Source organism: Nicotiana attenuata, unplaced genomic scaffold (genome assembly GCF_001879085.1).
Source record: "Nicotiana attenuata strain UT unplaced genomic scaffold, NIATTr2, whole genome shotgun sequence".
Lineage (NCBI taxonomy): Eukaryota > Viridiplantae > Streptophyta > Magnoliopsida > Solanales > Solanaceae > Nicotiana > Nicotiana attenuata.
Genome location: NW_017670968.1, coordinates 121,508 through 135,067, shown reverse-complemented (window position 1 = coordinate 135,067; position 13,560 = coordinate 121,508). Strand labels below are relative to the sequence as shown.

Genomic DNA, 13,560 nt, shown 5'->3' with positions numbered 1-13,560 from the left:
CTTGAGTAACTCAATATAAGTGTTTCTTCATCAACTTCCAGTAAAGCACTTAGGTAGGTGGGTCTTGGTTCCTCATCGGTGCCAAGGTTAACTTCTTTTAAGGCATCAACTGTCGTCTTCACTCCTTCTTCAAGTTCAGGTGGAGCATCTTTCGCATCTTCATCTTCTTTAGGGTCCCCATCGTTGAAGGATATGTGATAACACGGTGAAACATCCTCCAATTCTGCATTATCCTCCATTGAAGACGGAACACCATTCTCGCCTTGTACAGTGACATGATACGAAGAACCTACACTTTCTTCTTCTTCGTCACGTTCCTTAGTGTAGACCACAATATATGGCTTTACCTTCAGTACTTTTTTACATGAAACCACGAGTTTTGTCTGTCGCCTCATTCAAGAAGGAACCAAACTTCGGAAATCCTTAGAGATCTTCGGGGTTTTGGGCGGAGCGGGTGTTCTTATGCTTTGAAAATTTCTCTGGAACTTGTTCCCCTTCTTTAATGGACCCAATCTCTCAAATACGGAAGTTCTCACAATTGATTTTCCAAGTCGGTCAAAGACAGAAGGCCTGTTAGAAGCGGCAGATTCGTCTTCTATAGTGATGTAATTGCTACTCACCTTCTTATTGAGATGCGCACTGGTGACGGTTGCTTGTATCCCAAACCTTCACGTGGTTGTCTCGTCGCAGCTTCTGATGGTAGCTTTCCTAACTTTGACGACTCATTAGGATTGTATCCAGCTTTTGCAAATAGCCTGTAAGCGTTAGGATCAAAACCTTCATCTGTTCGCTTTGTAGGGAGTGCCACATTCTGCAAACGATTTTGGGCCACAAACCCTACAAGCGGCATTGAGGAAGACTTTACTGCCTCAACTCGTTTGACCGGAAGAGTTATCTCCTTTAGCATGTTAGCTTGGAGATTAGATGATTCACCTTCATCTTTCTTCCTTTTAGGGACATATTGGAGCGCAGGACTTACTTTCTTTCCATAAGACACAATATTCCCTCTATAAGATTTATTCGCATTGGGTTGTACCTCCTTAGTAACAGCTTTGGCTTCACCAGTAGTCACCTCTTCTCTTTTAGTTGAGGGCTCTTTATTCTTGCTTTTCATGCCATCATCGGCTTTCAGCTCCTTCACAATGTGATTCTTCAAGTAGAACTTTGCATCGATGAAGTGTGACTCAGCCTCGGTGAATGGCTCATCATCAGCAACTACCGTCTTCTCGACTTCACCCTCGTAGTATTTTAAACATTGATGGTAGGTAGATGGAACTACTTTATTCTCATGTTTCCATGGCCTTCCAAGCAAGACGTTGTATGAAGTCTTTGCACCGATCGCATGTAGCCATGCACTTGATTGCATATCTTCAATGGTGATTTCCAGCCTGATCACGCCTATGGCTCTTTGCCCCCCTTGGTTGAATCCTTGAATCATCACACGACTTTCCAAGAGTTCGTTCATGGGAATACCAAGTTCTTTCACAGTGTGAATTGGCAAGATGTTTACTGAGGATCCTCCATCAACCAAAATTTGATTTACCCTTTCATCACGCATATAGCCAACCAGGTAGAATGGGCGGTTATGAAGAGTGTCACCTAGCAGAAGATCGTCATTTGTGAACGTGACTTTCTCCTCACACACATTAGCTTCTTGAGGAGTGGACTCGGTGAGCTTTTCCGAAGATGGTGCCAACGGTAGGTCATCACTCTTTTCTTCCCCTTTATCAGCATTGCAACAAGAGGCCTCAATACTATCACGGGAAATCTTCATGCGGAACCAAGATGGCAAGAAATCCTCGAAGGTCATTGTATGTCGTGGCTTTTGAGGGTGGTGCATCTCCACTTTTGCTTTCTTCAAACGCCTAACTGGATTCTTTTTCGTTGGTCTTCTTACCATCATCATCCTTGTTGGTTGTTCTATTGATTCTTTTCGTGGGCTCCTTTTGTGGCGCCTACGACGAGTCACCAAAGTCCAACCTTCATCATCATCAGGTTGATCGTCTTCAACTTTGTCGTTCTCCAGTAATTCTTCATCTTTACTTTCTTTAGAACCACATAATTCATCCGGACTGAATGAGCCAAAGGTGATAGAGACTTGGTTTGCGCTTGCTTTCTCATCTTCAAGCACGATCTTCTTTTCGTGAGCTAAGTCCATGACTTTGTCTTTGAAGACAAAGCAATTCTCCAGAGGGTGGCTCACCAGTCGATGGTATTTGCAATAATTTGGGTTATTTGTTTTCCCGGCTTCATTTGGTCGCTTCATCTCCGGAAGCTCAATGAGATTTAACTCGAGGAGTTCTTCAAAAATAGCTGGCACATCGGAATCTAGAAATGGGTACTCTTTCTCTTGCATTTCTTTTAGAGTCAACTTTCACTTGGCTTATCTTGAAAAGAAGTGGATTTCATACTCTGCTTCTTGCTCGCCTTCGTTGTGAACTTCACAGGTGACGTGTTGACATTCATAGCTTCTTTGCTTTCAGACTTGGGTACGAACTTGCCCCACTTCCTGACTTCTTGCTTGTCATTCCCTTTGCGAGGTTCATAGATGGGCAGCCTTTCATTTCCAGCGGAGGCCATGCTCAATTCCATGTCATGGGCGCGAGTTGCAAGTTTTTCAAATGTGCCAGGCTTGATACCTTGCAAGATGTAGTGCAATCCCCAATGCATGCCTTGGATGCGCATCTCTATGCTTGAAGCTTCACTAAGCCTGTCTTTGCAGTTGAGGCTTGCATTCCTCCAACGATTAATAAAGTCGATAACTGGTTTCCCCTTTCGTTGACGAGTATTTGTAAGTTCTATCATACTCACAGTACGTCTCGTACTATAAAAGCGATTGAGGAATTCTTGCTCTAGTTGATCCCAACTATCGATAGATCCAGCCTCGAGGTCCGTGTACCAGTCAAAAGCATTTCCTTTTAGCGAGCGACAAACTGCTTGATGAGGTAATCTCCATAAGTCCCAGCATTGTTGCACGTCTCCACGAAGTGCGCAACATGTTGCTTTGGGTTACTTTTACCATCAAACTGTTGAAACTTCGGAGGTTGATAGCCAGCAGGCATCTTCAACATATCGACCCTTGCAGTGTACGGCTTTGCATATGTAAGGGAGGATTTGGCAGCAACTTCATAATTGTTCTTAATGGTTCCTTCGATGAACTCCTTCATTTGATCGATTAGAATCATCCCTTCAGATGAGACAGGGATAGCCTTAGTGGATGCTGCTTGTCTTAGGGGAGAGTCACTCTCTAGAACTTCTGGGAGCTCGCCGGGTGCATGGGTGGATTCTTCTTCCATCAAGATTCCCACCCTGTCTGTTAGCTTGTCAATTCTAGCCTCTTGATTTTGCATGCATTTGGTCAAGCCAGCGATTGCTTCCGTCAAGTTTGCCAACTGCTCCTCCATAGACGAAGTGTTTGTCACCATGGCTTGCATGATTGTCGTGGACGATGGAGAGTAGCATGGATTTTCACATAGATTGATCCTTGATTGGCTCACGCTATGTGGTGTAAGTGGGGAGGATCCATCACTTGAAGCATCATCATCTTCCTTCACAGCAGAGTGCTTGGATCCGGAGAGGTCAAGCAGAGCAAGAGTTTTCTTGATCTTTTCAGCAACATCGCTTCCTCCTTCAGATGCGTTTGTGGAAGATCTTGCTCCTTTTGAGGATGAAGATCTGAAAACAGGGGTTGATGCGGACGACACTTGGGGTGCTTGTTGTCCTAAAGAGCTTGCTTTGCTCCTCGTAACTGGTCCGAAGCTTCCAAAGGTAACATCGAGGATGCTTTCCACATCAGCATAGAACCTGGAGTTTGCAGCCTTGGTGGATGTTGATCTGGAGTAGATTTTCTTCGAAGCCATTTCAATGTTCTTGAACTTTGGTGATTGAAAAGTTGAGATGAGAGGTAGAGATTGTCCCACTGGGCGTGCCAGAATTTGTAGACAATAAATTGCGTCGAGAAAATAAAATCAAGACCGAAAAATATCGCAACAATCGTAGTATTTTATTTCGAATATTTGAGTGTTACAATCTCTATGAATCCTCTGATTCTTGTTTTCAGTAGTAAATAAATTCAAGGGCATTTGAGCTTGATCTTGAATATGTAGTTGTCGCCATGAACGGTGATCTTGTTCTTGAGCTTTAGCTTGATTGCTTGAACTTGACCTTGATTCGTTCTTCGTTCTTGAGCTTGAATTTGATTGCTTAAAGATTGAAACTTGATTGCTTGAAGCTTGAAACTTGTAGAGGAATTTGCAGTGTTTGATCCACGAGCTTTTTCCCGCTTCTTGTTATAACTTCTGGTCCCTTTTCTGAGTTATAAAGACCCCTATTTATAGTTGTGGAAGGGAGGAGTTGTGATAGGAACAAACTCTTTCCGACCAATCAAATTAAAGTGTGACATGGCCGCATTTGATTGGCCAGAACATGTCACTTGCACACGTGGCGCGGTTTCATTGGCCTTTCAGTGTGACTGGGCATGCCTTGTCATTTTGACACGTAGCATGGTCCTATTGGCTCTTCCACTTGACTTGGTGCGCCACGTCATTTGACACGTGGCACCAAACTGAGCCTCTAGGATAATGTCATCTTGGGCTTAATGAAGTGGGCTCATCACTTTAGCCCAATTAAATGGGCTAGCCCAATGGATTAAGACTTATTTATTTAACCCATATATATTGGACTTATTTATATAATTCCATTATATTAGCCCATAATATTTATTTGGACCAATATATCTTGAATTTAAAATATAATCCAAATTATTTCATGAATTTAATTTTAATAAAATTTATATGCCTACAATAATGAAGGGTGAGATGAGAGAAAAAAATAAGATAACGACGCAACCACACCAATTCGGTCGTTACATAAAGTGGCACATTTCGTCGTTACGTAACGATGGATTTAACGATACGATACAATAAAATTCAAATAACAACCAAAACAAATATCGCATTTAAAGTAACAATACGATACAATACAATAGGTAACAACCATCCAAACAAGCTGTAAGTTTTATCCATATGCATATAAAATATATTTACATATTCATGTTACTTATTAGATAATTAATAAACCTTGATATATATTAATTAATAATATGATAAAAATAATAACTAACATACTATTTTAAGTAAAATTCATTAAAAAGAATCTTTACATTAATAAGTTTAATCCAATCTTATTGCTTCGTACATATAAATTATATCTATGTAAGTTTATTACTTAACTATCATTAGTCTCTGCTTGTTTGTAAGGTGATTATCACTACCTCATGTAAATAAATTTGGAACTCTGTAGGAGGGGGAAAATTTGAGGCCCCGTTCTATGATTTGGCTATAAAATACTAGCAGAATATCATGAAATTAAATTTGTTGCTAAATCAATTTAGATTTTTGTCATGAATATTAGTCGGTATGAGATTGGTCTTCCCTTCCATTAATCACTTGCTCACAAATTAAATTCAGCGAAGACCCTATTTTTCCTATTCTTTACCAGATAATAAAATAAAAGTACTATTCAGTTTATCTTTTGTTATCATTGTTAAAATAAACCGCTATTCATTATTTGTGGCAACAAAGGCATAAATCACGGAAAATTTTTATTTTGTGTCTCATACAACTTCCGCTAGTTGTATGAGACAACTTTTTGTCTCACAGTTTTGTGGACCCGAATTCTGTGGACCCAACATTGTAAGATTGGGTCCACAATTTTGTGAGGCAAAAAATAACCTCATACAACTAGTGTCAGTTGTATGAGACACAAAATAAAACTTCTCGTAAACCACGGACAAAGATGATTTGAATTTAGAAGTATTACGCCATGTTGTTTATCATATAATACTTCATTAATGAGGATCAGGGAACAAAAAAACTAAAAAAAGAGAAATAAAAATTTCCTGCCAAATAAAACAGGTCTAATAAAAGTAATTGTAAGAAATAAAATAAGCAGTCTTTTAATTTTGAATTGACCAACAAGTTTTTAAGTCTACAATCTTTTTGTTTTGCAGTTTTGTCCATCATCTAAAATAAAAGCAAAAAAGGTATTTTCGAATAATATTTCTATACAGAATTAAAACTACTTTTCTAAAGATTAACAATTACTATCAAATTTTAAGTTGACTCTATATCAATCTTTAATTTCGAATAAAGTAGAATGAAAAAAGAAAAAGGAATATCTCAGTACTAGGGTTTTTGTCCAAAAGCCTCAGCCAACACTCTCTTCTCACGTTGGCCATAGTTTTAGCTTATTTTGCTAAAACCATAACTCAAAGGTACATTCATTCAGAAAGATTATATTTTTATTTCAAGTTTTGATTTTTATCACACACAAATTTGTGTGTTCTCTATTCTACATCAGTTTTTATGCTAAAAAGCTTTTTGGGTGTGTTGAAGGAAACGCCAAAACTGGGGTAAAGCCTACTCCTTCGTAACAAATATTGTTCTTGAGTGCCGTATTTCATTGATTTTTTTCTGGGGTTATTTGATTTTGAGTTTTCTTTAGCTCGCGTATATTCTGTTAGAAGTTAAGGTTTTTACTTGTTTCTTGTCTTCTTGTCTATGTTTTTTTTGGTTCAAAGATAATTTGTTTCACTCATTTTAATGCAGCAAATGGCAACATCTGCTTGGGACATTACTGCAACGGAATTCTTACAAGTATGACGAGTATTGATTTTTTTTCTAGAATATGTTGTGTATAATGATGTTGAGGAAATTGTTTTAACTCTGATATTTATTTGAATTGCAGGGCTTTGGTAGACAAAAGTTAGCATTACCCAGACATTCCAGTAAGCAGACGAATCGTTTGCTTTGGGGTACACTTCCAAGACAAAGCCCTCTTAAGTATTCACATAAGAATTTGAGTTTAAGGTCTCATATTCCGGCTAAGATTAGAGCTGTGGTCTCGAGGGATATCAGTAGCGTCGTTGATGAAGATGTTCAGGTTGCTGAGAAGGTGATGCATTTATATCGTGTTCCGTTTCTACAGGACAGTGCCACTGCTGAGCTTCTCAAGTTGGTTCAGACAAAGGTCTCTAATCAGATAATTGGTTTGAAAACAGAACAGTGTTTCAACATCGGGCTCAATTCAGATATTTCAAGTGAGAAACTTTCTGTGCTCAAATGGGTTTTAGGAGAAACTTATGAACCTGAGAACTTGGGAAGTGAGAGTTTCCTCGATGAGGAGAAGAGGAAAATTCCAGATGCATATATCATTGAAGTTGGTCCACGGTTATCTTTCACTACGGCGTGGTCCGCTAATGCAGTGTCCATTTGCCAAGCATGCGGATTAACAGAGATAAATAGAATGGAGCGTTCTAGGAGGTATTTATTACATGTCAACGGGTCACTTCTGGATAGTCAAATTAATGAGTTTGCTTCAATGGTTCATGATCGGATGACAGAGTGTGTTTATGTTGAGAAGCTTACTTCTTTCAAGACTAGCATAGTTCCAGAGGAGGTTCGATATATACCCGTCATAGAAAGGGGTCGAAAGGCATTGGAGGAAATTAATGAGAAAATGGGCTTGGCTTTTGATGAGCAAGACTTACAGTACTACATCAAACTTTTCAGGGATGACATGAAGCGAAACCCGACCAATGTGGAATTATTTGATATTGCTCAATCTAATAGCGAGCATAGTAGGCACTGGTTCTTTACAGGGAAACTTGTTATAGATGGTCAACCTGTGGATAAGACTCTTATGCAGATCGTCAAGAGCACTTTGCTTGCAAATCCAAACAATTCGGTTATTGGTTTCAAAGATAATTCCAGCGCTATCAAGGGGTTTCGAGTGAAGCAATTGCGACCTATCAAGCCTGGTTCGGCATGCTTCTTGGTCATGATTACCAGTGACCTAGCTATCTTGTTTACTGCAGAAACCCACAATTTCCCTTGTGCTGTGGCACCTTATCCTGGTGCCGAGACAGGTGCAGGCGGCCGTATCCGGGATACCCATGCTACTGGAAAGGGTTCTTTTGTTGTTGCATCTACAGCCGGATACTGTGTTGGAAATCTTCATATTGAAGGCTCATATGCTCCTTGGGAAGATCCTTCTTTCACATACCCAGCAAATTTGGCTTCACCGCTGCAGATCCTTATTGATGCTAGTAATGGAGCATCAGACTATGGGAACAAATTCGGGGAGCCTTTGATTCAGGGTTATTGTCGAACGTTTGGAATGAGACTGCCAAGTGGTGAGAGGAGGGAATGGTTGAAGCCGATCATGTTTAGTGCTGGCATTGGGCAAATAGATCACCTTCACTTATCAAAGGGAGAACCCGAGATTGGTATGTTGGTAGTTAAGATTGGAGGACCAGCATATCGTATTGGAATGGGAGGTGGCGCTGCATCCAGCATGGTCAGTGGACAGAATGATGCCGAGCTTGACTTCAACGCCGTGCAGCGTGGAGATGCCGAGATGGCACAGAAGTTATATCGGGTTGTTCGTGCTTGCATTGAAATGGGGGACAACAACCCGATCATAAGTATTCATGATCAGGGTGCTGGTGGAAACTGTAATGTCGTGAAGGAAATAATACATCCACAGGGTGCCAAAATTGATATAAGGGCAATTGTAGTTGGCGATCACACAATGTCTGTTCTGGAAATTTGGGGTGCAGAATATCAGGAGCAAGATGCCATACTAGTGAAGCCTGAAAGTCGTGATCTTTTGCAAGCAATCTGTGCGAGGGAAAGAGTTTCCATGGCTGTTATTGGAACAATTAATGGTGCAGGGCGTATTGTCCTGGAGGATAGCGTGGCAATTGAAAAATCCAGGTCTGGTGGACTGCCCTCATCCTTAAAGTAAAATTAAAATTAATTTTTTAAAGATTAACAATCATGAATTTTATTACCTAAGTTGATTAGATATCTATCACTCAATTACAAACCTCTGTCAATTCCGCCCTAAAACTAATGATAATAAATAATATTAAATTTTTAATCAGGCATTTCTTCTTAGAATAATAATTAAAGTTAAAAAAAAAAAAAAGGAATATCTCACTACTAAGCTTTTGTCCAAAAGTTCCAACACACTCACTGGTCTTGCTCAAAACTGAATCTTTTTATGGATGCTGAAAATTTGTGGACGAAAGATTAAATATTTATTTCAAGTTTTGATTTTTGGCCATGATATTTGTTGATTTTGCTAAAGCAATAACTCAAAGCTATTTTCTTGTTGTCAAAATTGTATATATTTTTTTTTGTATGCTGAAAATTTTGGAGAAAGAATAATATTTATTTCTGAGTGTTGATTTTTGCCGTGCAATGCTGGTGTGTATGGCATTCTTGGTCCAATTTTTGTGCCAGAGAGCATCTGGTTGTTTGTTTATCGAGAAAGAACCAAAATTTAATCTTTTTTCTTATGCTGAAAATTTGAGGATAAAGATGAAATTTTTATTTCAGGCTTTGATTTTTAGCATGCAAAACTTGTGTGTAAGTGATTCTAGCTCCATCTTTTATGCTAAAAAGCAATTGAAAAATGCAGGTCTAGTGGATTGCCTCCTCCTCCACCTGCAGTGGATCTTGAGCTTGAGAAGGTGCTTGGCGATATGCCTAAAAAGACATTTGAATTCCGTCGCATGAACAATCTGCGTGAACCACTTGATATTGCTCCTGCAACAACAGTTTTAGATTCATTGAAGAGGGTCCTGAGGCTCCCTTCTGTTTGTTCGAAAAGGTTCTTGACCACTAAAGTTGACAGGTGTGTCACAGGCCTTGTGGCACAGCAGCAAACTGTGGGTCCCCTGCAGATTCCTCTTGCTGATGTTGCTGTTATAGCTCAAACTTATACAGACTTAACTGGAGGTGCATGCTCAATCGGGGAGCAGCCAATAAAAGGTCTTTTGGATCCAAAAGCAATGGCACGGCTGGCTGTTGGAGAAGCACTCACAAATCTTGTTTGGGCGAAAGTTACATCTCTTTCTGATGTTAAAGCAAGTGGGAATTGGATGTATGCTGCAAAGCTAGATGGTGAAGGAGCTGCAATGTATGACGCTGCTGTTGCTCTTTCTGAAGCTATGATTGAACTTGGAATTGCAATTGACGGGGGGAAAGATAGCCTTTCCATGGCAGCCCACTCGTCTGGGGAAGTTGTTAAAGCTCCAGGGAATCTAGTCATCAGTGCCTATGTGACATGTCCTGATATAACCAAGACAGTTACGCCAGACTTGAAGCTTGGAGATGATGGTGTACTGCTTCATATTGACTTGGCTAAAGGAAAACGACGACTTGGTGGATCTGCTCTTGCCCAGGTTTTTGATCAAATTGGGGACGAAAGTCCTGATCTGGATGATGTATCTTATCTTAAGACTGTTTTTAATGAGGTTCAGAATCTAATCTCTGATGAGCTGATATCTGCTGGTCATGATATCAGTGATGGGGGACTTTTGGTGAATGCCCTGGAAATGGCATTCGCAGGGAACTGTGGCATTCGCTTGGATTTAACTTCTTTAGGGAGTAGTGTACCCCAAACACTTTTTGCAGAGGAGCTTGGCCTTCTCATTGAAGTTAGCAGGAAGAACTTGGATTTAGTTCTGGAAAAGCTCCGCAGTGGTGCTGTTTCAGCTAATATTATTGGTCAAGTTACTTCATCTCCATTAGTTGAATTGAGGGTTGATGGGGTTACTCATTTGAATGAGAAAACTTCTGTGCTCAGGGATATGTGGGAAGAAACCAGCTTTCAATTGGAAAAGCTCCAAAGACTGGCTTCGTGTGTAGAATTGGAAAAAGAAGGATTGAAGAATCGGCATGAACCATCCTGGAAACTATCCTTCACACCAACATTTACTGATGATAAGTATATGACTGCCGTTTCAAAGCCAAAGGTCGCAATTATTCGCGAGGAAGGCAGCAATGGTGATAGAGAAATGGCTGCAGCTTTTTGTGCTGCTGGATTTGAGCCATGGGATGTTGCAATGTCAGACCTTCTCAATGGAGTCATCACGCTTGATGAATTTAGAGGAATTGTGTTTGTTGGAGGTTTTAGTTATGCTGACGTGCTTGATTCTGCAAAAGGCTGGGCAGCGTCCATTCGCTTTAATCAGCCTCTGTTAAACCAATTTCAGGCATTTTATAACCGTCCAGACACTTTCAGCCTCGGAGTTTGCAACGGGTGCCAACTTATGGCTCTGTTGGGTTGGGTTCCGGGGCCCCAAGTGGGAGGTATTTTTGGTGCCGGCGGGGACCCATCACAGCCTAGGTTTGTACATAATGAGTCTGGAAGGTTTGAATGCCGCTTCACGAGTGTGACAATAGAAGAATCACCGGCCATAATGTTCAAAGGTATGGAAGGTAGTACACTGGGCGTTTGGGCTGCTCATGGTGAAGGAAGAGCTTATTTCCCTGATGATAGTGTTTTCAATCATATTGTTGGCTCCAACTTGGCTCCGGTGAAATATTGCGATGATGATGGCAGACCAACAGATATATATCCTTTCAATCTTAATGGTTCTCCCTTGGGTGTGGCGGCAATTTGTTCTCTAGATGGGCGACATCTTGCGATAATGCCTCATCCAGAACGCTGTTTCTTGATGTGGCAGTTCCCATGGTATCCTAAAAATTGGGATGTTGAAAAGAAAGGTCCAAGTCCCTGGTTGCGCATGTTCCAAAATGCCAGAGAATGGTGCTCATGAGGTAACTCTTTTACTTCATTATCAACTCTTCTGTCATGTTTCTATCCCTGTTGGAACTATGAAGAAACATGTAGCATAAAGACTGGTTTTGAGTGCATTATGTTTTGACTTATCCATTGTTGTATTTCAATCAATTCTTTCAAAGGCCCGCTCTATTTATATGTTTCATTGCAGTTATACTTGCCGAGGTAGTTGATCATATGCCGCTAGCACTGTTCATCTAGTCTGCATCACAACATGATAATGAAGCTACCATCTAGTTACTTTTAGTGTGGGTAAAGGAACTTATGTTTATTGCATAAATTTTTTTTTTTTACTTGTGGGAAATCTCTTGCACAAGTTAAGAGAACAGAAAGGAATAACAGAATTATGTAGTGACATTTAATTTTAGGTTAAAATTTAAAAAGTTTTAGAAGTTGGAAAGGTTAAGCTTTCATTCTTCTTTATCAAAAAAAAGGTTAAGCTTTCATTCGTTCTTTCTGAGTGTTTTCCTTTTCATTTCTCTACTGCAATTCTTGCTGTAACAATCAGCTTCACAGCCTCTATAAGGTGCTGTATTAAGCTGGGATTAGAACGATCTTTAAATTTCTCTTCTTAATATATTTGAGTTGCGACTCACATTTTCAATCCAGAAGAGCTGTGTCAATAGTGAATTCTTTAGTTGTAGATCAAACTAAATCTACGTTATAACTATATCACTTTAGGTTATTATTAATAAATTTTTGCATAATTAATTTTATTCGGTAGCACTTATTCCAAATGTATCTTCATTAGACATGCTTCTTTTTAAAGTATGTGTACGGAAAATAAGTTCATGTTTTTATCAAATGTACAGATTTTCTGAAAATTCTGAAGTCATGACATTGTTTGACAGACAAATATTATTAGAGGGGCAAAGCTGAGAGGCAGGTGCTGTTCTTTCTCACATAGAGGTTAAAGTGCAAAGATTGGACAGAAGCGACACAGTTTAATAGTCAGTGCTGAAGGTGCAGAGATTAAGATCAGTGCAGAGCTTGAGATCTCTGCAATTTTTGTTGCTGATACCATGGCACAGAGCAGATGGATTTTTCAGTTTAGCTGGCTGATTGTTGTTTCTTTAGATACTGATGGACTTTTTCATTGCCTCTTAGCTGTTTCGCTTGTTTCTTGTATACCATAATTGGTTTTTCTTATGTCTTACATATGAGATCAACTGATTTTTCTGAACATTCTTCGTCTTCACTTTGTGCATCATCCCTCATAGGGTGTGCTTGGTGTTGGTTGTAGGTTACTGTCCTGTGTTATATTCCATTTCATTACAATATCCGAGTATGCATTTTGCTGTTCATCCTGTAATTTTTTTTTCTTTAGGCTGTTTTTTTTTACTTGATCCAGGAACGATATGTAAACATGGTATCTGTTTAGATAGTTCCGATTGACCCCTTCTCATAATGAGAATGTATATGACTATTCCGGCCTATTCCCATATGGGATGAACTTATAATCATGCATATACAGGAGGAAACTTCATTCTCGATTCTACGAGAGTTTTCTTTATATTGCTTTAATTCTTATCTGTTTGCCTTTGTTTTGCCCCCTTTTTCTTTGTCAGTTCTAACTGTGAAATTTACGAGGTGCATGTACCGATTGTATATTGTTTTGGAGAAGTTTATGCTGTTGCATTTGAATTTTCTTTCGTGTGCTTACCCCTTTATTTACACTTTGGTCATTGTGTTAAATTGTCAAATGAGGAAAGAAATTCTCACTTCTCTTCATTGTGTTTTTTTCCAGATTGTTCTTAATCCTAAATGTTGTGGCTGCAACATAAATCTTGTTGGACCTTGTTTTAAGGACAAGGGAAGATGTTTGCTGTATTTGGACGCTGAAATACTTTGATATTGGTATCTATAGAACACTTTAAGAACACTATAGAACAAATTGTCAAATTT

At 39.5% G+C, this 13,560-nt stretch overlaps 1 protein-coding gene across 6 annotated transcripts in view; it reads left to right on the top strand.

The window, feature by feature from the left end:
- The window catches only part of LOC109244914 (probable phosphoribosylformylglycinamidine synthase, chloroplastic/mitochondrial), a 21,421-nt gene extending 8,273 nt beyond the window's left edge, over positions 1 to 13,148 (top strand). For 3 of the 6 annotated variants that reach the window (XM_019412078.1, XM_019412079.1, XM_019412081.1), the window contains exons 3-6: positions 6,609 to 6,656; positions 6,748 to 8,777; positions 9,487 to 11,633; positions 12,507 to 13,148. In XM_019412078.1, the coding sequence (XP_019267623.1) occupies positions 6,612 to 6,656; positions 6,748 to 8,777; positions 9,487 to 11,632 (4,221 nt within the window). In that variant the 5' untranslated portion in view covers positions 6,609 to 6,611 and the 3' untranslated portion in view covers position 11,633; positions 12,507 to 13,148. The other 3 variants (XM_019412075.1, XM_019412082.1, XM_019412080.1) reach the window with 3 other exon arrangements.
- The last annotated feature ends 412 nt before the right edge of the window (positions 13,149 to 13,560 follow it).